Raw genomic sequence first — 27,286 nt, forward strand, 5'->3', positions numbered from 1 at the left:
ATCAATAGCATTTGTCCTTATGGGAGATTTCAACTTTCTTGACATAAACTGGGAATATCATACTGCTGCAACAAGCAAGTCTGGGAAATTCCTGAAGTATGTTGAAAATAACTTCCTGTCACAAGTACTTAGTGAACCAACCAGGAAAGGTGTCCTCTTAGACTTGTTTGTGAATAGAGAAGGCCTCATGGGAGATGTAACAGTAGGAGGCTGCCTTGGCCACAGTGATCACAAAATGGTTGAGTTTAAAATTTTTGGTATAAGGAGAAAAAAAGGTCAGAGTTACCCCAGATTTTAAGAGAGCAAACTTCAAACTACTCTGTGAGTTTGTTAGCAGGGTCCCCTGGGAATGTGTTTTTGAGGGCTTAAGGATACATGAGAGATGGTTGCTTTTCAAGAACCACCTTTTAATAGCACAGGAGCAGGCAATCCCATTGTGTCGCAAGTCAAGTAAGCGGGGCAGAAGACCAGCTTGGCTGAACTGGGAAATTCTTCTTGGAACTCGAGCAGAAAAAAAAGTGTATAATCTCTCAAAGAGAGGTCAGGCCACACAGGGAGATTACAGAGCTGCAGTTTGCATTTGCAGAAAGAAAACACAAAAGCCAAAGCTCAACTAGAGTTGGCACTGACCAGTGATGTCTCAGGTAACAAAAAAGTGATGTCTCAGGTAACAAAAAAGGCTTTCTAAAGTATGTTAGAGGAGGCTTTCTAAAGTATGCAAGAGGAGGTCTAAGGAAAATATTGGACTGTTACTGGATTAAACTGTTCACTTGACAAATAGGGATGATGAAAAGGCAGAGGCATTTAATGCTTTTTTTGCCTGTCTTTAATATTAATTATAGGACTTGGGTTGCCTGGTCTTGCAAGTTGGAGGACCTTGACTGGGGGAGCAGCAACTTTCCATTTGTTGACATCAAAACTGTAAGGAATCAATTGAACATTTATAAATCCATGGGGTCTGATGGGATTCAGCCCAGAGTACTGAGGGAGTTAGCGGATGTGACAGCTGGACCCTCTCAATTATCTACCAAAGGTCTTGGGAATCTGGGGAGGTCCCCACTGACTGGAAAGTAGCCAATGTTATCCCAATTTACAAGAAGGGCATGAGAGAAGACCCTGAAAATTACATATCTGCTAGTCTAACCTTAGTACTGGGAAAAATTATGGAGAAGATTATTCTGAGCACCACTGAAAGGCACTTAAAGGATAATGGAATCATCAGGCACAGACAACATGGGTTCAAAAAAGCAAAATCCTGTCTCATTAATTTGCTATCCTTCTATGATAAGATCTCCTACTTAGTGGATGAAGGGAAGGCGGATATAGTTTTTCTGGATTTTAGGAAGGCTTTTGATACTGTCCCTCACACTATCGTTCCGGACAAATTGTCCAACTGTGAGATGAACAGGTACATGCTACACTGGGTGAAGATTTCGCTGAACAGTAGGGCTCAAAAGGTTGTAGTGAATGGGACATCTGGCCACATCTTGGGGTCAGTTATTTTCAACGTTTTTATCAATGGTCTGGATGCAGGAGCTGAATGCATCCTTAGCAAGTTTGCTACAATACTAAACTGCAAGGTGCTATGGACTCTCTGGAGGAACAAGAGGCTTTGCAGAAAGATCTAGATACAAAGGAGCATTGAGCAATTATCAATGGCATGAGATTTAACAAGAACAAATGCCAGATTCTGCACTTGGACAGAATAATGTTGGACACAGGTACAGATGGAGATGAGTGGCTACAGAGCAGCTCAGCAGAAAGGGATCTGGGGGTGCTGGTCAACAGTAGGCTCAGCAGTGTGCCCTGGCAGCCAAGAAGGTGTGGTGGTTTTACCTTGCTAGGCAGATGAACTCCACCACAACCACTCTCTCACTCCTCCTCCTCAGAAGACGAGGGGAAGAAGAAAAGGAAAGAAATGGAAAAAAACAACTCACCGGTTGAGATAAGCATAATTTAATTAAAGGAAAAATAATTATTAAGGAAAAAATATTATTAATTAAACAATTTAACTAAAGGGAAAAAAAAGGAGAGGGGAAAAGGGGAAAAAAAACAACAAGCAAAGTGCAGCGGAAAGGAATTACTCTCTACTTCCCACAAATGAGTGATGCTTGACCATGACCTTGAAGCAGGGCCTCAACGCACATAGCCGTTGTTCGGGAGGAGGACAGACGTTTTCACAACAATAGCACACCCCTCCCCTCTTCTTCCTTTTTCCACCTTTTATTGCTGAGTGTGACATCATATGGTATGGAATATCCCTTTGGTTGGTTTAGGTCAGCTGCCCTGGTGATGTTCTTTTTTCACTTTTTGCCCACCCCCAGCCTGCTGGCTCTTGGGGGGGGGGGGGGGTAGAGGGAGTCCTGATGCTGTGCCAGGATTGCTCAGCATTAGACACAACACTGGTGTGATACCAATGCTGTTCTAGCTACAAGTGCAGAGCACAGCACTGTATGGGCTGCTGCAGGGAAAGTTAACTTCCCAGCCAGACCCAATACATAGGGCAAACCACATTTTGGGATGCATTACACACAGCATAGCCAGCCAGTCAAAAGAGGTGATTATCCTGCTATATTTAGTGTTGGTGCAGTCTCACCTTGAATACTGTGTGCAGTTCTGGTCTCCACAACACAAAAAGGCTGTTAAGGTCCTTGAAAGCATCCAGAGGAGGGCAACAAAGCTGGTTAACGGGCTGGAAGGCATGTCCTATGAGGAGTGGCTGAGGACACTTGGGTTTATCATGCTTGGAGAAAAAGAGGTGGAGGGGTGACCTCATTGCTCTCTATAACTTTCTGAGGAGGGGAATTGGAGAGGGAGGGGCGGCCCTGAAGTAGTCTGTCAGTTGGACTTGATGATTAGAATAAAAATTTAGAATAAAAATTCTGCTATACAACCAAAGCAGGTGTTAGAAGTTACCCAGAAATAAGTAAAAAATGCAAATATGCTTATATTATGGAAGAGGCACACTATAAGACAGTAGTTAGGAAATCAAAAATCCATGTACCAACAAAAAAAAATCTAGCTGATGTTCTCTTCACCATACTTTATCTACTGTTTTCTGACAGAAGAGAATAGGAAGCAAAATCATAGAATCATTAAGGTTGGAAAAGACCTCCAAGATTATCTGGTCCAACCATCCCCCTACCACCAAGATCACCCACTAAACCATGTCCATGTGTTATGTATGACTTTCATATATTCCCACTGAAGATGAATATCAGCAACAAAACATGGTGAAGTTACAGAATCACAGAATCACAGAATCGTCTAGGTTGGAAGAGACCTCCAAGATCATCTAGTCCAACCTCAACCCTAACACTAACAAGTCCTACACTAAACCATATCACTAAGGGCTACATCTAAACGTCTTTTAAAGACCTCCAGGGATGGTGACACAACCACCTCCCTGGGCAGTCCATTCCAATGCCTAACAACCCTTTCAGTAAAGAAGTTCTTCCTAACATCCAACCTAAACCTCCCCTGGCGCAACTTTAGCCCATTCCCCCTCGTCCTGTCACCAGGCACGTGGGAGAATAGACCAACCCCCACCTCTCTACAGCCTCCTTTAAGGTACCTATAGAGAGCGATGAGGTCTCCCCTGAGCCTCCTCTTCTCCAGGCTAAACAATCCCAGCTCCCTCAGCCGATCCTCATAAGACTTGTACTCCAGACCCCTCACCAGCTTCGTCGCCCTTCTCTGGACTCTCTCAAGCACCTCCATGTCCTTCTTGTAGTGAGGGGCCCAAAAGTGAACACAGTACTCGAGGTGCGGCCTCACCAGAGCCGAGTACAGGGGGACAATCACCTCCTTAGACCTGCTGGCCACACTGCTTCTGATACAAGCCAGGATGCTGTTGGCCTTCTTGGCCACCTGAGCACACTGCTGGCTCATATTCAGCTGCCTATCAACCAGTCCTCCCAGGTCCTTCTCTGCCAGGCAGCTTTCCAGCCACTCATCTCCCAGCCTGTAGCGCTGCTTGGGGTTGTTACGCCCCAGATGCAGGACCCGGCACTTGGCCTTGTTGAACTTCATGCAGTTGACCTCAGCCCATCGGTCCAGCCTATCCAGATCCTCCTGCAGAGCCTTCCTTCCCTCGAGCAGATCGACACATGCACCTAACTTGGTGTCATCTGCAAACTTGCTGACAGTGCACTCGATCCCCTCATCCAGGTCATCGATAAAGATATTAAAGAGGACCGGCCCCAGCACTGAGCCCTGGGGGACTCCACTAGTAACCGGCCTCCAACTGGATTTGGCTCCATTCACCAGGACTCTTTGGGTTCGGCCATCCAGACAGTTTTTAACCCAACAAAGCGTATGCCAGTCCAAGCCATGAGCAGCCAGTTTCTTGAGGAGAATGCTGTGGGCAACAGTGTCAAAAGCCTTACTGAAATCAACGTAGACCACATCCACAGCCTTTCCCTCATCCACCAAGCGCGTCACTTGGTCATAGAAGGAGATCAGGTGAGTCAAGCAGGACCTGCCCTTCATAAACCCATGCTGACTGGGCCTGATCGCCTGGTTGCCCTGCAAGTGCCGCGTGATGACACTCAAGATAATCTGCTCCATGAGCTTCCCTGGCACTGAAGTCAAACTAACAGGCCTATAGTTCCCCGGGTCTACCCTCCGGCCCTTCTTGTAGATGGGCCTCACGTTTGCTAGCCGCCAGTTGACTGGGACCTCCCCTGGTAGCCAGGACTGCCGATAAATGATGGAAAGCGGCTTGGCCAGCTCCTCCGCCAGTTCACTCAGTACCCTCGGGTGGATCCCATCCGGCCCCATCGACTTGCGTACATCCAAGTGTTGTAGCAGGTCGCCAACCATTTCCTCGTGGATAGCGAGGGCCACATCCTGCTCCCCATCCCCTTCCACCAGCTCAGGGTACTGGGTATCCAGAGAACAACCGGTCTTGCCGCTAAAGACTGAGGCAAAGAAGGCATTGAGCACCTCAGCCTTTTCCTCATCTTTTGTAACTAAGTTTCCCCCCGCATCCAGTAAAGGATGGAGATTCTCCTTAGTCCTCCTTTTGGTGTTGATGTATTTGTAAAAACGTTTTTTGTTATCTTTAACGGCAGTAGCCAGGTTGAGCTCCAGATGAGCTTTGGCCTTTCTAATTTTGTCCCTGCACAGCCTCGCAACATCCTTATAGTCCTCCTGAGTAGCCCGCCCTCTTTTCCAAAGATTATAAATCCTCCTTTTTCTCCTAAGCTCGAGCCACAACTCTCTGCTCAGCCAGGCCGGTCTAGTTCCGCGCCGGCTCGTCTTTGGGCACGTGGGGACGGACCGCTCCTGAGCCATTAAGATTTCCTTCTTGAGGAGCGCCCAGCCTTCCTGGACTCCTTTGCCCTTCAGAACCTCCTCCCAAGGGACTCTGCCAACCAGTGTCCTGAACAGCTCAAAGTCAGCCCTCCGGAAGTCCAAGACAGCGGTTTTACTGGTCCCCTTCCTGACTTCGCCAAGAATAGAGAACTGAACCATTTCGTGGTCACTCTGCCCAAGACAGCTCTCGACCACCACATCTCCCACCAGTCCGTCACTGTTTGTGAACAGAAGGTCTAGCGGGGCACCTCCCCTGATAGGCTCTCCAACCAGCTGCGTCAGGAAGCTATCTCCCACGCTCTCCAGAAACCTCCTAGACTGCTTTCTCTGGGCTGTGTTGTGCTTCCAGGATACGTCTGGGAAGTTGAAGTCCCCCACGAGAACAAGCGCTGATGATTTCGCGGCTTCTGCCAGCTGCCTGTAGAACTCCTCATCAGTCTCCTCATCCCGGTTCGGTGGTCTATAACAGACCCCCACCAGGATGCTTGCCTTGTTGGCCTTCCCTCTGATCCTAACCCATAGGGACTCAACCTTATCATTCCCAGCCTCAAGTTCCTCAACATCAAAACACTCCCTAATATAGAGAGCCACACCACCACCCCTTCTGTGCTGCCTGTCCCTTCTGAAGAGCCTATAGCCAGACATTGCAGCACTCCAGTCATGAGAGTGGTCCCGCCACGTTTCCGTGATGGCAACCAAGTCATAGCCTGCCTGCTGCACGATGGCTTCCAGCTCCTCCTGTTTGTTGCCCATGCTGCGTGCATTAGTGTAGATGCACTTCAGTCGGGCCATTGCCTTCTTCCCCGGCTTTGCCATTGTTCCCCCCGGCACAGCTCCAACAAGCCTTCTTTCAGCCCCATCCCCCTTCTTTCCTAGTTTAAAGCCCTCTCAACGAGCCCTGCCAGCTCCTGGGCTAGGATCCATTTTCCCCTTAGAGATAGGGACCCGTCTGCGGCCATCAGGCCGGGTGCCGAGTAAAGCGCCCCATGGTCAAAAAAAACAAAATTTCTGTGTTGGCACCAGCCTCTGAGCCACGTGTTAATCAGGTGGGCTTTCCGTGTCCTCTCGGTACCCCTCCCTGCTACTGCAGGGATAGATGAAAACACCACCTGTACTCCCGCTCCATCCACTAACCGTCCCAGTCCCCTAAAGTCCCGTTTGATAGCCTTCAGGCTTCTCTCATCAATATCATCACTGCCAGCCTGGACTATCAAAAGAGGGTGGTAGTCAGAGGGGCAAACCAGGTTGGGAAGCTTCCTGGCAATATCCCTGACCCTGGCCCCAATTGCAACAATTGTTGGAAGCAAACAGTTTTCAGAGTTTAAAAACTCTTCATCCCAACTAGTGCAGCTACAATCTATATCAATAACTTTTTCAGTATGCAGAATATAGCAATAAGAGCAAACTCACCTACAGTGGCTCTAATTAAGGGGGAGGAATCACCAATATTGTTCATACATTCACTTTTAATGAAGTCAGTTACCCCATTTGGAAAGCTGTGGAAATGTGTTTTTACATTATTCTTCAAGATGAGACCGCTCAAGGAACGTGTTGATTCATCTGCAACAGAAAATAAGTTACATTCAACCTTCGTTTGGCCCATAGGAGAAGGCAGATTTCCAGAACAACGCTACAAAAGCAAAGCTTATAATGAAAGATATTAATCTTTATTTCCTTATCTCTTCTTCCAGCTACACACATCAATTTATGTAGTAAAGCTTTTAATGTTCGGAATTCATTTTATTTATTTATTTATTAAAAATAAGAATATCAGTATTGTCAATTCTACACATTTTAAGAGAAAGTTTTCTAAAGATAAAAGCAATAAATAGATCTGAAGTCACAGGATATAGGAGACTCATGGAAGACACTGGTCAGCCAAAGACATTCAGACATTCTGACTATACAAGACAAGTTTGCTATAGCACTGTTACTATAAGAAATTGATAACAACCCAGCTTTCACCACAATAAGACCTAAAAATGAGGTAGGGACTATGCAGCAAGTCCTTTCCCCCCAACTGTCACAGAAATACATTGTTCAATTTTTCTACAAAATATTATACTCCCTTCAGATACCAGCTGTTCTATTAATCTATTAAATTAATAATCAGAGGGAGATGAAAAAAGGCTTTATAAATGTTAACAGGTAAGTGCTATATAGTGTGACCCATAAGAAAAAAGCTACTAGAATTGACCTAAACAGAGTAAGAATTTAAGTTTAAGCAAAAATTTGAGTTCTCTTCAATGAGCTATTTTTCTCCTGCATATTCCTCTAAATTATTGGGACAAGAGGGGAAAAGGAAAAAGAACAGCCAAGATTTTTCAGTTATACTGCAGCAGCCTCATGTTTGCTTCTTCAACCATTTTAAGGGCCAACAACTTGTAAATGGGGTTGCATCAGGCTGACGACCTGTCACTAGTAGGGTTCCCTGGGGCTCCAGGGACCAGTCCTCTTCAATGCTTTCATAAACGATTTGGATGAAGGACTTGAAGGTTTTTTGAGCAAGTTCGCAGACGATACCAAATTGGGTGGAGCTGTTGACTCCGTCAACGGTGGTGAGGCCTTGCAGAGAGATCTGGACAAATTAGAGATCTGGGCAATTGCCAACAATATGCAGTTTAACAAGAGCCAGTGTCATATTCTGCACCTGGGAAGGCACAACCCTGGTTATACATACAGACTGGGGGACGAGATGCTGGAGAGCAGCCCTGCAGAAAGGGATCTGGGGGTTCTGGTTGACAGCAAGCTGAACATGAGCCAGCAGTGTGCCTTGGCGGCCAAGAGGGCCAACCCTATCCTGGGGTGCATCAAGAACGGAATCAAGAACGACATTGCTAGCCAGTCAGGGGAAGTGATTGTCCTGCTCTACTCTGCACTGGCGCAGACTCACCTTGAGGACTGTGTGCAGCTTTGGGCACCACAGTATAAGAAAGACATGAAGTTGTTAGAGAGTGTCCAGAGGAGGGCTACAAAGATGGTGAAAGGTCTAGAGGGGAAGACGTACGAGGAGCGGCTGAGGTCACTTGGTTTGTTCAGCCTAGATAAATAAGAGAAGACTGAGGGGAGACCTCATTATAGTCTACAGCTTCCTCATGAGGGGGAGCAGAGGGGCAGATGCTGATCTCTTCTCTGGTGACCAGTGACAGGACCTGAGGGAATGGCTTGAAGCTGTGACAGGAGCGGTTCAGGCTGGATATCGGGAAAAAGTTCTTCACTGAGAGGGTGGTCAGGCATTAGAACAGGCTCCCCAGGCAAGTGGTGTCCTGGTTCCAGTTAGGACAGAGTTAATTTTCCTCCTAGTAGCTGGTAGGGTGCTATGTTTTGGATTAGGATGAGAAGAGCGCTGATAACATGCTGATGTTTTAACTGTTGCAGAGCAGTGTTTACACCAGGCCAAGGACTTTTCAGCTTCTCGCTCTGTCCTGCCATCGGGCAGGCTAGGGGTGCAGCAGGAGCTGGGAGGGGACAGACCCAGGACAGCTGACCCAAACTGGCCAAAGGGGTATTCCATACCATCTGACGTCATGCTAAACAATATATAGGGGTGGCTGGCCGGGGTGGGGGGCCGGCTGCTCGGGGATAGGCTGGGCATCGGTCAGCGGGTGGTGAGCAATTGCATTGTGCATCACTTCTTTCTTACACATTATTATTATTATTAATACTATTATCATTATCACTATTATTATTATTGTTATTATTATTTTCCTGTCTTAATAAACTGTCTTTATCTCAACTCACCGGCTTCACTTTCCCGTTTCTCTCCCCGATCCCAGAGAGGGAGGGGGGAGGGTGAGCGAACGGCTGTGTGGTGTTTAGCTGCCAGCCGGGTTAAACCACAACGGTCCTTTTGGCGCCCAACGTGGGGCTCGAAGGGTTGAGATATCGATAAATTTGACCAGAGTGTGTTCAACTAAAATTGGTATAAGTATTGGACTTGCTTAATAGTTGCTAGTCACCATGTTGATTGCCTTAATCTCCAGTCTGCTGTGCCTGTTTTCCAAATTGAGTTTTATAGCGCGTTACTTTCTGTATGTGCTCCCTGTTGCACTGTTTATCCTTTCCGGGCCCTGGTTTAAGATTGTAATGGTACTGTGCGGTGTAACAATGGCTTATGAAATGATGAAATATCTGGTCACGACTCTAACCTGGTATTTGTACTCAGCTATTAGGGGTAAACGTTCATCTGTGCAAGGAAGACAATATGGTGGGCACACACCCTGCGCCACCCTGTGGTTTTACCTACGTGACCATGGAGAGGACATGAGAAAATGGGATGGGAAATCTACCTTGACCCTAGAGGCACGGTTACGTGAATTACAAAAGAAAACAATTGGGAAAAAGGGGTTCTCTGAAAAGTTTGCTGCTCCAACTTCCAGCAGGCAGTCCTTTAAACACAGAAACGAAGATTCTGACCAGGACTAGAGGGGCCCTGCCTCCAGCCAGGGGGAGGAAAGGGACAATCGAGTTTATTGGACTGTGTGGATTCGATGGCCTGGCACGTCAGACGCACAGAAGTATAAGGCTTTAGTAGACACCGGTGCACAATGTACTCTAATGCCATCAAGCTATAAAGGGCCAGAGCCCATCTGTATTTATGGTGTGACGGGGGGATCCCAGCAGTTAACTGTATTGGAGGCTGAAGTGAGTCTAACCGGTAATGAGTGGCAAAAGCACCGTATTGTGACTGGCCCAGATGCTCCGTGCATCCTTGGCATAGACTACCTCAGGAGAGGATATTTCAAGGACCCAAAAGGGTTCCGCTGGGCTTTTGGCATAGCTGCCTTGGAGACAGAGGACATTAAGCAGTTGTCTACCTTGCCTGGTCTCTCAGAGGACCCTTCTGTTGTGGGGTTGCTGAGGGTTGAAGAACAGCAAGTGCCGATCGCTACCACAACTGTGCACCGGCGGCAATATCGCACCAACCGAGACTCCCTGATTCCCATCCATAAGCTAATTCGTCAACTGGAGAGCCAAGGAGTGATCAGCAAGACTCATTCACCTTTTAATAGTCCCATATGGCCAGTGCGAAAGTCTAATGGTGAGTGGAGACTAACAGTGGACTATCGTGGCCTGAACGAAGTCACGCCACCACTGAGTGCTGCAGTGCCGGACATGCTAGAACTCCAGTATGAACTGGAATCAAAGGCAGCCAAGTGGTATGCCACAATTGATATCGCTAATGCATTTTTCTCCATCCCTCTAGCAGCAGAGTACAGGCCACAGTTTGCTTTCACTTGGAGGGGAGTCCAATATACTTGGAATCGGCTGCCCCAGGGGTGGAAACACAGCCCTACCATTTGCCATGGACTGATCCAGTCTGCGCTGGAGCAGGGGGAAGCTCCTGAACACCTGCAGTACATCGATGACATCATTGTGTGGGGTGACACAGCAGAGGACGTTTTCGAGAAAGGGAAGAAAATAGTCCAAATCCTTCTGAAGGCCGGTTTTGCCATAAAACAAAATAAAGTTAAAGGACCTGCACGAGAGATCCAGTTTTTAGGAATAAAATGGCAAGATGGACGTCGTCAAATCCCAATGGATGTGATCAACAAAATAACAGCTATGTCTCCACCAACTAGCAAAAAAGAAACACAAACTTTCCTAGGTGTCGTGGGGTTTTGGAGAATGTATATTCCAAATTACAGTCTGATTGTAAACCCGCTCTACCAAGTAACCCGTAAGAAGAATGCTTTTGAATGGGGCCCTGAGCAACGACAAGCCTTTGAACAAATTAAACAGGAAATAGTTCATGCAGTAGCCCTTGGGCCAGTCCGAACAGGACCAGATGTAAAGAATGTGCTCTACACTGCAGCCGGGGAGAATGGTCCCACCTGGAGCCTCTGGCAGAAAGAACCTGGGGAAACTCGAGGTCGACCCCTGGGGTTTTGGAGTCGGGGATACAGAGGATCTGAGGCCCGCTATACTCCAACTGAAAAGGAGATATTGGCAGCATATGAAGGAGTTCGATCTGCTTCGGAAGTGGTCGGTACTGAAGCGCAGCTCCTCCTGGCATCCCGACTGCCGGTACTAGGCTGGATGTTCAAAGGAAGGGTCCCCTCTACACATCATGCAACTGATGCTACATGGAGCAAGGGGGTTGCACTGATTACTCAGCGGGCTCGAATAGGAAACCCCAGTCGCCCAGGAATCTTGGAGGTGATTATGGACTGGCCAGAAGGCAAATACTTTGGGATATCATCAGAGGAGGAGGTGGTCCGTGCTGAAGAAGCCCCACTGTACAACAAGCTACCGGAAAATGAGAAGAAATATGCCTTGTTCACTGACGGGTCCTGTCGTATTGTGGGAAAGCATCGGAGATGGAAAGCTGCTGTATGGAGTCCTACACGACGAGTTGCAGAAGCTGCTGAGGGAGAAGGTGAATCGAGTCAGTTTGCAGAAGTGAAAGCCATCCAGCTGGCTTTAGATATTGCTGAACGAGAAAAGTGGCCAGTTCTCTATCTCTATACTGATTCATGGATGGTAGCAAATGCCCTGTGGGGGTGGTTACAGCAATGGAAGCAGAACAACTGGCAGCGCAGGGGCAAACCCATCTGGGCTGCGGCATTGTGGCAAGATATTGCTGCCCGGGTAGAGAACCTGGTTGTAAAGGTACGCCATGTAGATGCTCATGTGCCCAAGAATCGGGCTACTGAAGAACATCAAAACAACCAGCAGGTGGATCAGGCTGCTAAGATTGAAGTGGCTCAGGTGGACCTGGACTGGCAACATAAAGGTGAATTATTTATAGCCCGATGGGCCCATGACACCTCAGGCCATCAAGGTAGAGATGCAACCTACAGATGGGCTCGTGATCGAGGGGTGGACCTGACCATGGACACTATAGCACAGGTTATTCATGACTGTGAAACATGTGCTGCAATCAAGCAAGCCAAACGGTCAAAGCCTCTTTGGTATGGAGGACGATGGCTGAAATATAAATATGGAGAGGCCTGGCAGATTGATTACATCACACTCCCTCAAACCCGCAACGGAAAGCGCCACGTACTTACAATGGTGGAAGCAACCACCGGATGGCTGGAAACATATCCTGTGCCTCATGCCACCGCCCGGAACACTATCCTGGTCCTTGAAAAGCAAGTTCTATGGCGACATGGCACCCCAGAGAGAATTGAGTCAGACAATGGGACTCATTTCCGAAACAACCTTATAGACACTTGGGCCAAAGAACATGGTATTGAGTGGGTGTATCACATCCCCTGTCATGCTCCAGCCTCCGGGAAAAGTTGAACGATACAATGGACTGTTGAAGACTACACTGAAAGCAATGGGTGCTGGGACATTCAAAAATTGGGATACACATTTGGCAAAGGCCACCTGGTTAGTCAATACTAGGGGATCTGCCAACCGAGCTGGACCTGCCCGATCAAACCTGTTACGCACTGTAGAAGGGGATAAAGTTCCTGTAGTGCACGTAAGAAACATGCTGGGTAAAACAGTCTGGGCTACTCCTGCCTCAGGAAAAGGCAAACCAATTTGTGGAATTGCTTTTGCTCAGGGACCTGGATGCACTTGGTGGGTAATGAAAAAGAATGGGGAGGTCCGGTGTGTACCTCAAGGGGATTTAATACTGGGTGAGAATAGCCCATGAGTTGAATTGTAGTATGTTAATTATTATATAATACTGTATGTCATCACTACCATGATTGCTATGTATCATAGATAAAAATGGTGATTAATTAGAATGTATTGGAAAGAGTGTAACCTGAGCATGACACAAATGGGGAATAAGGGGTGGATATCTGTCCTGGTTCCAGTTAGGACAGAGTTAATTTTCCTCCTAGTAGCTGGTAGGGTGCTATGTTTTGAATTAGGATGAGAAGAGCGCTGATAACATGCTGATGTTTTAATTGTTGCAGAGCAGTGTTTACACCAGGCCAAGGACTTTTCAGCTTCTCACTCTGTCCTGCCAGCGAGCAGGCTAGGGGTGCAGCAGGAGCTGGGAGGGGACAGACCCAGGACAGCTGACCCAAACTGGCCAAAGGGGTATTCCATACCATCTGACGTCATGCTAAACAATATATAGGGGTGGCTGGCCGGGGTGGGGGCGCCGGCTGCTCGGGGATAGGCTGGGCATCGGTCAGCGGGTGGTGAGCAATTGCATTGTGCATCACTTCTTTCTTACACATTATTATTATTATTAATACTATTATCATTATCACTATTATTATTATTGTTATTATTATATTCCTGTCTTAATAAACTGTCTTTATCTCAACTCACCGGCTTCACTTTCCCGTTTCTCTCCCCCATCCCAGAGAGGGAGGGGGGAGGGTGAGCAAACGGCTGTGTGGTGTTTAGCTGCCAGCCGGGTTAAACCACAACAGTGGTCATGGCACCAAGCATGTTGGAGTTTAAGAAGCATTTGGACAACACTCTCAGACACATGATCTGATTTCTTTTTTTTTTTTTTTTGGGGGAGGGTGGTCCTTTCGGGACCCAGGAGTTGGATTCAATGATCCTTTTGGGTCCCTTCCCCCTCAGATATTCTATGATTCTATGATTCCATGACCTTTTCTGGGAGAATGGAGAAGGAGGGAAGAAAGGCTTTGTTATTTAAAATAAAAATAATAGAGACTGGATGTGTGATGATATTTTTTTCTCAACCACAGAACTTACGGGTTAAGAGTTAAGAGTTGTGACAAATATTATTTTTACTCTGCAAGTCAAATCAAGTAATTCTGTCATTTTATTTAAAGTTTTGAAGATATCATCAATAAAGGTCAGTTGGAGAACGACCTAAAGACAGAAGCCCTCACTTAAATGCTTGATCAGTCTCAGGTTTGACTGAAATACTCTCAGAATTAAAAATAAAATCTCCGTTTCAACTATTATACCAATTTGATATGTCAAATGGATTACTTTACATAAATTCTAATCCACTGATAGCACATCTTCAAGAAATCCAGTCCTTCATAAATGATTAAGATTTAGAGTTCTGCCTATGTACCTGGCCAGGAAGGAAGCCAAAGGAGACTTCCTTTCATTTCCATATGATTTAAAGCCCTTACAAGCGACAATGTCGACAAAGCGACATCATCTTCAGCAACCAGCTAGACACAGAATACAGTGGTTGCTCATTCTTTATCAACCAGCAGTGTCTTCCTGTGGTGGAGCTGAAGGAACTCACCAAAGTTCCAAACAAAATTCTGATTATAATATTGTACATTAGCGAGTATTAATATAAACTATAGTGAGACGATATTAAAGATATTAAACAGTGCATTTAGGAAAAATGTTTATCCTTTAGAATGCCTGGCTGTGACTACAAAAGAAACAAGGCAACAGATTCAGTTAAACCAAGCAGACATAGAGATACTACCATGGAATCATAGAATCATTATGGTTTGAAAAGACCTCCAAGATCATCTGGTTCAATCATCCCCCTACCACCACTGTCACCCACTAAACCATGTCACTAAGCACCAAGTCCAACCTTTCCTTAAACAGCCCCAGGGACAGTGAATCCACCACCTCCCTGGGCAACCCATTGCAATGCCTGACCACTCTTTCTGAGAAGAAATGTCTCCTAATTTCCAGCCTAAACCTGGCACAACTTAAGGCCATTCCTTCGTGTCCTATCACTGGTTATCTGGGAGAAGACACCAACCCCCAGCTCCCCACACCTTCCTTTCAGGTAGTTGTAGAAAGCAATAAGGTCTCCCCTGAGCTTCCTCTTCTCCAGACTAAACAACCCCAGTTCCCTCAGTCACTCCCCATAAGACCTGTGTTCCAGACTCTTCACCAGTTTTGTAGTCCTTCTCTGGACATGGTCCAGGGCCTCAATGTCTTTCTTGAAGTGAGGGGCCCAAAAGTGAACACAGTACTTGAGGTACGGCCTCACCAGAGCAGAGTACAGGGGGACGATCACCTCCCTGGTCCTGCTGGCTACACTATTCCTGATACAAGCCAGGATGCCGCTGGCCTACTACTTGGCCACCTGGGCACACTGCCAGTTCCTGTTCAGCTGAGCATCGACCAGCACCCCCAGATCCTTTTCCTTTGCATAGCTTTCCAGCCACTCTGCCCCAAGCCCATAGTGTTGCATGGGGTTGTTGTGACCAAAGTGCAGGACCTGGCACTTAGCCATGTTGAACCTCATCCCATTGGCCTCTGCCCAGCGATCCAACCTGTCCGGGTCCCTCTACAGGGACTTCCTACCCTCCAGCAGACCGACACTTCCCCCCAACTTGGTGTCATCTGCAAACTTCCTGAGGGTGCACTCAATTCCCTCATCCAAATCATCAATAAAGATATTAAAGAGGGTGGGCCCCAACACCGACTCTGGAGGAACACCACTCATGACCGGTTGCTAGCTGGATTTCACTCTGTTCACCACCACTCTCTGGGCCTGGCCATACAGCCAGTTTCTAACCCAGCAAAGAGCATACCTGTCCAAGCCATGTGCTGCCAGCTTCTCAAGGAGAATACTGTGGGAGACCGTGTCAAAGGCTTTGCTGAAGTCCGGGTAGACCACATCCACAGCCTTTCCCTTATCCACCAGGTGGGTCACCCAGTCATAGAAGGAGATGAGGTTGGTCAGGCAGGACTTGCCTTTCATGAACCCATGCTGGCTGGGCCAGATCCCCAGGTTGTCCGTTGCTACCAAAACCTTGCCACATAAGCCCATTACAGTGATCTAGTCTGTGATGGCTCCTAGGAAGCAACATCATCACCATTTCTAGATTTTCAGAAAGCAGACTTGCTGTGAAACTTTACGAGGGTGTCAGAAGTTTCTTACACTGCAGGTATACTTGTTTAGCTTCATCTACATGAAGCCAAATATAACCTTTTAAAAGGCCTATTACCACTTCTTACACTGGTCATATCAGAATAAGAATGCCTTTCCTATACCACCAAACAGGAGTGGAAACCAGAGAACAAATACTTCTCGATAACACCAATAATAGCACCCACAGTATTTTTGCCAGCTGCAGAGCTGAGTACCTTTCCTGAAGGCAATCTGAAGAGCCCATGTAAAAGTGTGTCTTCATCCCACAGTCAAAATATCTGATGCTGATAAAATTGACGTCAGTAACTGGCCACACGTTATCCCTGCTTTTGCAAATGATTTTAAAATTATTTCCCTTCCTTCTACCATGACATAATTCTCACTCCTCAGAATGTGGTGGTGCAGTCCTGCCCCCCCCCCCCCCCCTCGCTGGACTACTCTGCGATCTCAAGATAAACTAATGTTATGTTCTTCTCATTATTACAAGTTGTTGTGGTTTAAGCCGGTCGGCAGCTAAACACCACACAGCCGTTCGCTCACCCTCCCCCCTCCCTCTCTGGGATGGGGGAGAGAAACGGGAAAGTGAAGCCTGTGAGTTGAGATAAAGACAGTTTATTAAGACAGGAAAATAATAATAAAATAATAATAATAGTACTACTAATAATAAAGTGTACGAAACAAGTGATGCACAATGCAATTGCTCACCACCCGCTGACCGATGCCCAGCCTATCCCTGAGCAGCCGGCCCCCCCCACCCTGGCCAGCCACCCCTATATATTGTTTAGCATGACGTCAGATGGTATGGAATACCCCTTTGGCCAGTTTGGGTCAGCTGTCCTGGGTCTGTCCCCTCCCAGCTCCTGCTGCACCCCTAGCCTGCTCGCTGGCAGGACAGAGCGAGAAGCTGAAAAGTCCTTGGCTTGGTGTAAGCACTGCTCTACAACAATTGAAATATCAGCATGTTATCAGCACTCTTCTCATCCTAATCCAAAACATAGCACCCTACCAGCTACTAGGAGGAAAATTAACTCTGTCCTAACTGAAACCAGGACACAAGTGCAGTGAGTTGGGATGATTAGGCACTCCCTAACTGCACCTGGAATTCCTGCTAACTGGATACCAGAACTGTACGATCTGGAATATACCTGGAAATGTATGGTTGGAGGGCAACAAAAGAATTACACAACCTGAATTGTGGCCAGGATGGAAAAATACTGACTAAAGCCAATCATCTCGCAGTCCTATAAATACTGGTCCTAGGCAAAACATCCCTTTGACTTCTCCAGGACCACAGCAGGCTATGACGTGGGATCTCTCTCTGAGGTGGGATGCCTTTCAGGGCAAGACTCCTCAAGGTTCAATCATAGAATCATAGAATATCCCTAGTTGGAACGTACCCACGAGAATCATTGAGTCCAACTCCTGGCACCACACAGGTCTACCCAGAAATTCAGACCATATGACTAAGAGCATAGTCCAAATGCTTCTTAAACTCCGACAGGCTTGGTGATGTGACTACATCCTTGGGGAGCCTGTTCCAGTGTGCAACAACCCTCTCAGTGAAGAATCTCTTCCTGATATCCAGTCTGAACCTCCCCTGTCGCAGCTTGACTCCATTCCCTTGGGTCCTATCACTGATCATTAAAGGGAAGAGATCAGCGCCTGCCCCTCCACTCCCCCTCATGAGGAAGCTGTAGACCTCGATGAGGTCTCCCCTCAGCCTCCTCTTCTCCAGGCTGAACAGGCCAAGTGACCTCAGCTGCTCCTCATACGTCTTCCCCTCTAGGCCCTTCACCATCTTAGTAGCCCTTCTCTGGACACTCTCCAATAGTTTCACGTCCTTTTTGTACTGTGGTGCCCAGAACTGCACACAGTACTCGAGGTGAGGCCGTACCAGCGCAGAATAGAACAGGACAATCACTTCCTTCGACCGACTAGCGATGCCGTGCTTGATGCACCCCAGGATACGGTTGGCCCTCCTGGCTGCCAGGCCACACTGCTGGCTCATATTCAGCTTGCTATCAACCACAACCCCCAGATTCCTCTCTGTGGGGCTGCTCTCCAGTGTCTCATCCCCCAGTCTCATCCCCCAGTCTGTACATATAGCAAAGGTTGCACCTTCCCAAGTGCAGGACCCGGCACTTGCTCTTGTTAAACTTCATGCGGTTGGTGATTGCCCAGCTCTCCAGTCTGTCCAGATCTCTCTGCAAGGCCTTTCCACCCTCAGCAGAGTCAACAACTCCTCTAAGTTTAGTGTCATCAGCAAATTTGCTCAAAACACCTTCTATAGTCCCACATCCAAATTGTTGATAAAAACATTGAAGAGAACTGGCCCAAAAATGGAGCCCTGGGGGACCCCACTGGTGACTGGCCACCAGCCTGATGTAACCCCATTTACCATAACCCTTTGAACCCTACCCATCAGCCAATTATTCACCCATCATGTGATGTTTTAATCTAGCTATATGCTGGACATTTTGTCCAGTAGGATCTTATGGGAAACTGTGTCAAAAGCTTTACTGAAATCCAAAAAGATCACATCGGCTGGTTTCCCTTGATCGACTGGATGGGTGATCTTATCATAAAAGGAAATTAAATTTGTTAAGCAGGACCTACCCCTTGTGAACCCATGTTGGCTGTGACCAATGACTGCATTGTCCCCCAGGTGCGCTTCAGTAACTCCCAGGATCATCTTCTCCATAATTTTACCAGGCACTGACGTGAGACTGACAGGCCTGTAATTGCTAGGGTCTTCTTTCTTGCCCTTCTTGAAAACTGGCACAACATTTGCTAGCTTCCAGTCCAATGGGACCTCTCCAGATTCCCAAGACCAGTGAAAAATAATTGAGAGAGGTCTTGCGATGATGTCAGCCAGCTCTCTAAGCACCCTGGGATGAATCCCTTCTGGACCCCTGGACTTGTATGGATCCAGGTGGAGCAGCAAATCCCGCACACATTCAGGGTCGGTAGGGAGTTTTTCATTCCCACCATCACGGTCCTCCAGCTCAGGGCACCCTGAGTCCCGAAGCCCATCATCAGCATTGAAGACGGAGGTGAAGAAGGCATTAAATGTCTCTGCTTTGCCTATGTCCTTGTTTGTGAGATGATCATCCCCATCAAGAAGTGGACCTATGTTTTCTCTGGTCCTCCTTTTTCTGTTCTCATATTTTAAAAAGCCCTTTTTATTGTCTCCCACAGACATGGCCAGCTTCAACTCTAATTGGGCTTTGGCTGCACGAATTTTCTCCCTACAAAGGCCAACAGCATCCCTGTAGTCCTTCCATGTTGCCCGACCCTTCTTCCAGCAGCCAATGACTTTCTTTTTGTGCCTAAGCTCCAGAAGATCCCTGGTCAGCCAAGCCAACCTTCTGCCCCGCCTGCTTGACTTCTGATATTTTGGAATTGCCTGATCCTGTGCTTTTAGGAGGCAGTGCTTAAAGATTGACCAGCACTGATGGACACCAACGCCTTCAAAAGCAGTTTCCCAGGGGACCTTACTAACTAGTTCCCTGAGCAGCCTGAAGTCTGCTCTCCCCATATCCAGGGTTGAAGTTTTGGTGGCAGTTTTCCTCCTGTCACCAAAAACTTTAAAATCAACCACTTCATGGTCACTATGACCAAGACAGCTGCCAATTGCCACATCCCCCACAAGACCCTCTCTGTTCTCCAGCAACAGGTCTAGGAGGGCACCTTTCCTAGTTGGCTCCCTTAGCACCTGCACCAAGAAGTTATCATCTAGGTGCTTTAGGAACCTCCTGGACCTGCTTGTGTTGGCCATGTGATATTCCCAGTTAACGCCTGGGAAGTTGAAGTCCCCCATAAGGACAAGGGCAGTTGATCTTGAGGTATCTCTTAGTTCCTCAAAGAATAATTAATCGGTGTTGTCATCCTGGCCGGGTGGTCTGTAATAGACTCCCACAACGACATCCCCTTTATTTGTTTGTCCCTTAATCCTTACCCAGAGGCTCTCAACTTTGCCATCACCAACTGCAAGCTCCACACAGTCCAGCCCCTCCTTTACATACATTGCCACCCCACCACCTCATCTGCCCTGCCTGTCCCTCCTGAGGATCCTGCAACCATCTATTGCAACACACCAGCCACAGGATTCATCCCACCAGATTTCGCTTATGCTGATGATGTAGCTCTGGGACTGGGGCAAGACTTCTGGCTCATCCAGTTTATTCCTCATACTGCATGTGCCTGTGTAGAAGCACTTCAAATGCACCTCATTGTATGCAGCACGTCATGGAGCAGACCGAGGACCTCACTAACCCACAGTCCCTCTGATTCTGGCACGCCATCCCTTAGCTTATCACCGGTGGGCCTGGTTTTATCCCTTTCCCCCTTCGAGTCTAGTTTAAAGCCCTATCTATCAGCCCTGCTAACTCCTGGGCAAAAGTCCTTTTCAGTGATCATCTGCTGTATACACCAATGTAGAGGGTGAGGAATTCACCGAAAGAGGAAAAGTTCTTAAGCACACAACTGAGTTTAGAAATCTCCAATACCTTGTTGTATAAAAATGACTTATACCTTGCCGTAAGTCTTGTGTCTTTAACTAAATTGCTGTTCTGATTGTAGCAAACACTAATTATTATGTTAAATAGACTAACAATTAACTGATGATTAAGTGCTACTAAAGAAAAAATCATAGTCTAATTTGTGATTTACCATAAATGATTTAATAAATCATAAATTGCTGATATATCAGATCTGTGTAAAAATTTCATCCACGACACAGAACCATGTAAGATTTTACTCAGCTTCGCCATCTGCTTTCAAAAGCCAGTCAGGTACAACAGTGTCATAAGTACCAATAATTGCTACGGTCTGCATTCAGCTCAGTATATGTAGCTTACAACAGCTTAGCACTGCAGTACTGGACTGATTAATGACACTCCTTCCTGGTGAGGTTGCATGCTTCATCTCAAGTGGCACACACTGGCTGGCTATTCAAGCAAGTATACATTCAACAGTAGAAATGGATCTGGCTGGGATGGAGTTAACTTTCCCTGCAGCAGCCCATATAGTGTAAGTGCTCTGCACTTACAGCTAGAACAGCATTGGTATCACACCAGTGTTGTGTCTATTGCTGAGCAATGTTGGCTCATCATCAAGACTCTCTCTAACCCCCCCAAAGCCAGCAGGCTGGGAGTGGGCAAGAGGTGGGGAGGGGACATTGCCAGGGCAGCTGACCTAAACCAACCAAAGGGATATTCCATACCATATGACATCACACTCAGCAATAAAAGGTGGGAAAGAGGAAGGAGAAAGGGGGGGGGGGGCTCTCATTATGAAAATGTCTGTCCTCCCAAAAAAACACTACATGTATTGAGGCCCTGCTTCCCAAAATGTGGCCAAACATCACTTGTTGATAGGAAGTAGAGAATAATTGGTTACTCTCTTTCTTTGCTTCCATGTAGCCTTTACTTCTTTTTTTTTCTCTTTCTTTTCCCTTTAATTAAATTATCCTTGTCTCAAACTGTGATCCTTTTTCTTTCCCATCATACTTTCTTCCCTGCACCTCTCTTTTGAGGAGATGAGGAGGAATGAGAGAGCGGTTGTGGTAAAGTTCAGCTGTCAATCAGGGTGAAAACACCACAGTCCTTTTTGGCAACCAACGTGGGGCTCAAAGGGTAGAGATAACAATAGATTTGATTAGAGCACTTCAGAAAGAACTTAAAATTATCATATTTGTTTAACAGTTGCTGTTCACAGTGTTGACTAGTTTGCTCTTGATATTTTTCTATGTGATCCTGTTTTATGTGATCTGTGCCATGTTCTCCCTTTTGCTATATATCAGATCTGAGAGCTTGTTAAAGGCTGTGTTTGTCTTTTTCAGTTCTCTGTGCTGTAAAACACTGGCCTTGAGCCTAATCTGGTATTCAGGCCCTTCAATGCTATCATCTCTGTATTTTGGGAATGATCTCTTGGAGAACATTAACTACACTCTTTCTCACCACTCTTTATCAGCCAACTGGTGGAGGATATACGGAATGGTACCTCCTCCTACTTTCCTTATAGGTTAATTACAATAGCTTTTGAATATTTTGAACTTCTTTGGATAAGCAACATACTCCTATTGCTAGGTCTCCAGAATGTGTTTCTTAACAATTAGTTAAGAATACCACCCAGGAATCTGCCCTGAGGCAGTGCAGTAGTGTGTGGCAAGGTGTGTGGGAGGATATGGGCAGGTACCTGTCACGGTTATCTCTTCCAATGGTTTTGAACTTCACCCCTGAACAAGCAAAGAATCCTAAAAAACTGACAGAATGTTTGAAAGAAGTATGTCCTGATCCCAGCAATGCTGGAGAGTTACAGCTTGCTGCACTGTGCTGGGGCCTGGCCTGCACCTCTCAAATGATATTCCACACTATTCAGCACCCTCAGGGGGAGAAGAAGGTCTCTGAATATGACGACCAGATAAGACACTATGGCTAAACCAGAGGGCCAACCATCCATGGTATCAGTCACCATCAGAGTGAGGAACAGCCTTGCAGGCGCCAAGGTCAGTGAAGGAGCGGGAGAAGTCCCCTGCAGCCTGTAGTGAGGACCATGGTGAAGCAGGCTGTCCCCCTGCAGCCCATGGAGTACCATGGTGGAGCAGGGTTCCACCCTGTAGCCCAATGAGAGGAGACCACGCAGGAGCAGGTGACCTGGCAGGAGCTGCTGCCCATGGGGGACCCAGGTTGGAGCAGTGTGCTCCTGAGGGATGGACCCCGTGGTACGGACCCATATCTGGAGAAGTTCTTGAAGAGCTGCTGCCTGTGGGCAGTCCACGCCAGATCAGTTCAGCAAGGACTGCATCCCGTGGGAGGGACCCCACAGCACAGGGGACGAGAGTGACCGAGAAGGAGCGGCGGCGAAGAAGCGCTATAGACTGACCATAACTCCCATTCCCCCGTTCCCCTGCACCGCTCGGGGGGAGGTGGTGGAAGAGGGTGGATGGTGGGGAAGGTGCTTTTGGTTTCTTTCCTTTGTTTCTCACTTCTCTAGCTTGTTAGTAATAGGCAATAAATCTTACTATCTCCCTATGCTGAGTCTGTTTTGCCCGTCACGATAATTACTGTGCGATCTCCCTGCCCTTATCTCAACCCTTGAGCCCTTTTCATCGTATTTTCTCCCCGTTCCTCTTTGAGGAAGGGGAGTGAGAGAGCGGTTGTGGTGGAGCTCGGCCGCCCACCCGAGTAAAACCACCACAACACCGTGGCCAGGCTCTGTGATAAGATGGGAACTTGATTGTTCCTGTGCACACCGAGACCGATAAGCTGCACATTTGCTACCCCGAACCAACGGCCTGTCATGTTTTTGACAAAATGCTGTCTTTTGCTCATTATAATATCATTATAATACCAAAACACACTTCCATCCCAAAGGCTACCTGCCTCCAAGGAGTAACCACACCTCACTGAACATGCGTTTAAAAATTTTTCTGGTCTATACATTTAAAGCAAAGCAAGAAAATTTTGCACCAATCATAACCAAGATATGCATGACTAGAGTTACTCAAGCTCCACCTAAAAGATAGAAAATACTATAAATTGGCTTAAGAGAGAGAGGATGTTAGGGAAAATACCATTGCGAAGGATACCTTCTGATTTCTGGGATCAGTTGATGGGCTGAGTCTCTCCCTCCCCCCCCCCACACCTTTGGATGAGACAGAGAACAAGATAAAGGATGTTGATTCCATATGTCTTAGCTAGCACAATTGTATGTTAAGGACCCCAAAGATAAGGGAGTAAAAGACTCTATGCATAGATAATGGCACCAGCAAGAACTGGCTTGACTGCTGAAGTCTGTCAAAGAAAGGAAAGGTCAGAAGTTTAGCAGTGGGGAAGACTTCTGACCTTCATCAAAAGACCACCAGAGTACACCGGATGACCACCCAGGACTCCAGTATGCATGCGAATAGGGGTGAGAACCTGTTATTGATTCTTTGGAGACTTGATGAATATGCAAGAGACTTATGGGAAATTAGATGAATATGTATTTGTCCCACTAATATAAGCACACTGCCAGTAACCCTTGGTGTGTGTGTGTTAGGCGGAATGATCCCCCCACATACCCGGCGCCGTAATAAAGACTACCTGCTTAATAACTTTGGTTATTGAGTTTTCACTGTGTCACGGGTAAGATTTGAACACTTGGTTATACCAAGTGCCTCCCTGGGAAACTTAGAAATCTCTATAGAGTTGCTTTATACCTTTTAAAGTGTTTATAGCCAGGCTGTGTTACTCATACTTTTGGTATTTGAGTGTGCTTCACAGACAGTGAATTTATCAATGGCAATCCAAAGAACCTGTGTACCTGTTGCTGTAATAAATTTCACGAGATTTTATTAAACCTAGCCATGATAGTTCTCATTGAACGCGACCAAAATCTTTAAGTGTGGCCGTGGTAGTTCACGGAACGCGACTAGAGTGAGGGTGTGCTACGTTATTTGTGAATCCATAATCATGATAGTTCAGTACCCTGAATGCGACCGGACTTATAACAGCTAATTGGGCATCACTCTCAATTACTTTAAGCTTTAATGAATCAGAAAAAATTGGCATAGTCGGCAGGACTGCCATGGATAAACTGCTGCAAAAATACAAATGTGCCCCTTCCCAGGCTGGGAAGGAGTGGGCTCAAAAATTTTGGAAAAATGGAGGGAAAGTGGTAGAACACATTAAGCAGTGTCAGGCTGCGCAGAAGATTGGAGTGAAAAAGGGTAAAGATGTAATCTGTGCAGTATTAGGAGCCTGTTTGTCTTGCGCTCAGCAAGAAGCTAAGGAAATTCCTGCTCCCAAACTAATCTCTGATGTGGAATATACAGCTTTAAAATTGGAAAATGAGGTGTTAAAGTCATCGTTGCCCTTTGAAAGGGAGACAGGAAAAACACTGGGAATCAGAGCTGATAAACTTTTGAATGAGAATAATCATCTTAAACAATTGCTGGAAAGGGTTAATCATCTGTTAGATAAAATACAGCCTTCTGCTCCAATTAAGCAGGTTCGTAGATTAATGTGTAGTGCAGACCCTGAAAGCTGGGATGGTGATATTTGGTCTGACAGTGATGATGAGGTCAAAGAGACTGCCAAACCTCAATTTATTTCCTTGAGACTTTTGGTTAAAACTGAGACCACTGTTGATGACGATGATGAAATCCGCACTACTGTGTGAACAATCCCATGGTCACCAGCAGAGTTTATAAAAATACAGGAAACCACTGGAAATTAGAGCCACAGGCTATTCCATCTTGGCTGTCGCAGTACAGAAAGCAGCCTGCATACAGGCGATATATGAAAGAGAGAAATTTAGGAAATTCCCCGTGTTAGCCCCTATCGACCCAGCACGATTAACCCCTCTTATCCGTGGCCTCCCTGATTGTCTCAAGATGTTTGTAGCAAATACCAAGGATCACATACAAGCTGCTCGTAGGGATGGTGATCATGGTCGTAGATGAAATCCGCACTTCCCCATTCCCACCTGGAGTGAATTTGTACGAGACATAGATAAGTATGGACGTCGAATGGGCTGGATCAGTTCATCCAGTACTAAGCCCCCAGATCGCTCCCAGAAAGTTCGCCAAATCCACACTCAAAAACCCAGATACCCCAAATTCAAAGAGAGGTTCAAACCTAATAGGGAACGGGGCGAGTTGTGGTGTAAGGCCCTAGATTTGGGTGTACCCCAACCAATCTTGCTTGGTGTCTCTACAGAGGATCTCCCTACATTAGTCCAATCTCTGGGTAAGAAAAATATTCCATCTGGGGAGAAATGCCTAGCTGGAAAACTCCCAACCCATAAGGAAAGTGCACCTTCTGCACCAAGCCCAGTTGGCAAGGCAGAATCTCGGCAAGAAAACTCCTATCCCCGGGGAGGGCAGTGAGCCACCCTGCTCAACTGGCATTAGCAATTAAATGGTTCTTTAAAGAACACTCTGACCCTATCATTGCCATTCCCATTGGACCCCGAAAAATATTGATAAACTTTCTCATGGACACCGGGGTCCAAATGTCAGTGATTACCGATGAGACAGCGCAAATGGCTAATTGGGTATACTCTTAATGCAACATAGCATCAGTAGCCGCTACATGAAGTGAGATAGGGACTGCAATTAACACTGTCCCTAGAGAAGGAGCACACTCTAGGCTCTAGCAAGATTTAGAACAATGTAGAAGAGAGATTGAGAATTTCCACTTCCTTGATACTAACAGTACTAACACTAACTGTATCCTCTTAAGGAGGAGTTCCAGTGGGAGAAGGACAAATAGGTTATGTGAACTCCTCCCCCCCCCCCCGCCCCCCAAGCCCTTACCAGCAGAGAGGTTATGAATTTTAAGAAGGAAATAAAATCTTTAACTGAAGACCCTACAGGACTAGCAGAGCAGTCAAATCTGTTTCTAAGGCCTAATTTGTTTTAGGTGGGGGGGGGGGAATATAGAGCTGTGCAAGAATGGGAAAGAACCAACCCGAGACTGGGAGTAATTCCAATAGAGCAGAAATATCCACTTATCCAACAGGGATAATAACAACCCACAACACAGAAATCATATGAAAGACTTAGGGTCAGAATGAGAAAGTACTCAGGGATGAATCCTGAGGACTCGGTAGCCCAAGGACTCTTGAAATTTGATTAAAAGTTGAAAGTTGATTAAAGACTGGCAAGATATACAAAAAAAAGCTCCAGAAGGTGGGAGGATGGAGTGAACGGTCACTGGAGGCCCTCCTGCGGGAGGCCCAGAAGGTGTATGTCAGGAGGGGAGATGAGAAGGAAAAGCAGAGAGCGAAATTAATGGTATTCATAGTGGACCAGTTAGTGAGGCAGAGGGTTGAAGATAGAGGAAGAAAACTTTCAGGGGAGTCAGGCCCAGAATGGAAGGGAGAGGAAGAGAGATGAAGGAATGGCAGGCAAGGAAAGCTACCTGTGCTGCAGCCTAAAGCCTAGCAGGGACAGGCTTTGAGAAGGTGTTTTAAGTGTGGCCGGGCCAGCCACTTCAAATAGGAGTATACAGAGTGGAAGAAGGAGGAGAGATGGTTTGCTGTTATAAATTCAGAATAGGGGAGTCAGGGCTTCTCAGAAAGCTAGTCCCACTGAGAGCCCCTGATAAATGAAAAGGGCTCAAGGGTTGAAATAAGGACAGGGAGATCACTTTACAATTATTGTCACGGGCAAAACACACTTAGCATAGGGAGATTAATAAAATTTATTACCTATCGCTGATGGGT

The 27,286-nt window shown here is 46.7% G+C and overlaps 1 protein-coding gene and 1 long non-coding RNA gene across 3 annotated transcripts in view; both read right to left on the bottom strand.

Moving 5' to 3' along the window:
* Positions 1 to 27,286, bottom strand: part of LOC310888700 — a 220,217-nt gene that overhangs the window by 130,757 nt on the left and 62,174 nt on the right. The window lies entirely within an intron of this gene.
* Positions 1 to 27,286, bottom strand: part of LOC310888685 (transportin-1-like) — a 120,131-nt gene that overhangs the window by 52,923 nt on the left and 39,922 nt on the right. The window contains exon 1 of one of the 2 annotated variants that reach the window (XM_083815632.1): positions 2,597 to 2,724. In XM_083815632.1, coding sequence (XP_083671758.1) covers positions 2,597 to 2,703 — 107 coding nt within the window. In that variant the 5' untranslated portion in view covers positions 2,704 to 2,724. Of the gene's footprint in view, positions 1 to 2,596; positions 2,725 to 6,729; positions 6,880 to 27,286 lie in introns of those variants that run through there. The other variant, XM_083815633.1, reaches the window with a different exon arrangement.

The sequence above is a fragment of the Anser anser genome (genome assembly GCF_964211835.1).
Source record: "Anser anser genome assembly, chromosome: W".
In the NCBI taxonomy this organism is placed as follows: Eukaryota; Metazoa; Chordata; class Aves; order Anseriformes; family Anatidae; genus Anser; species Anser anser.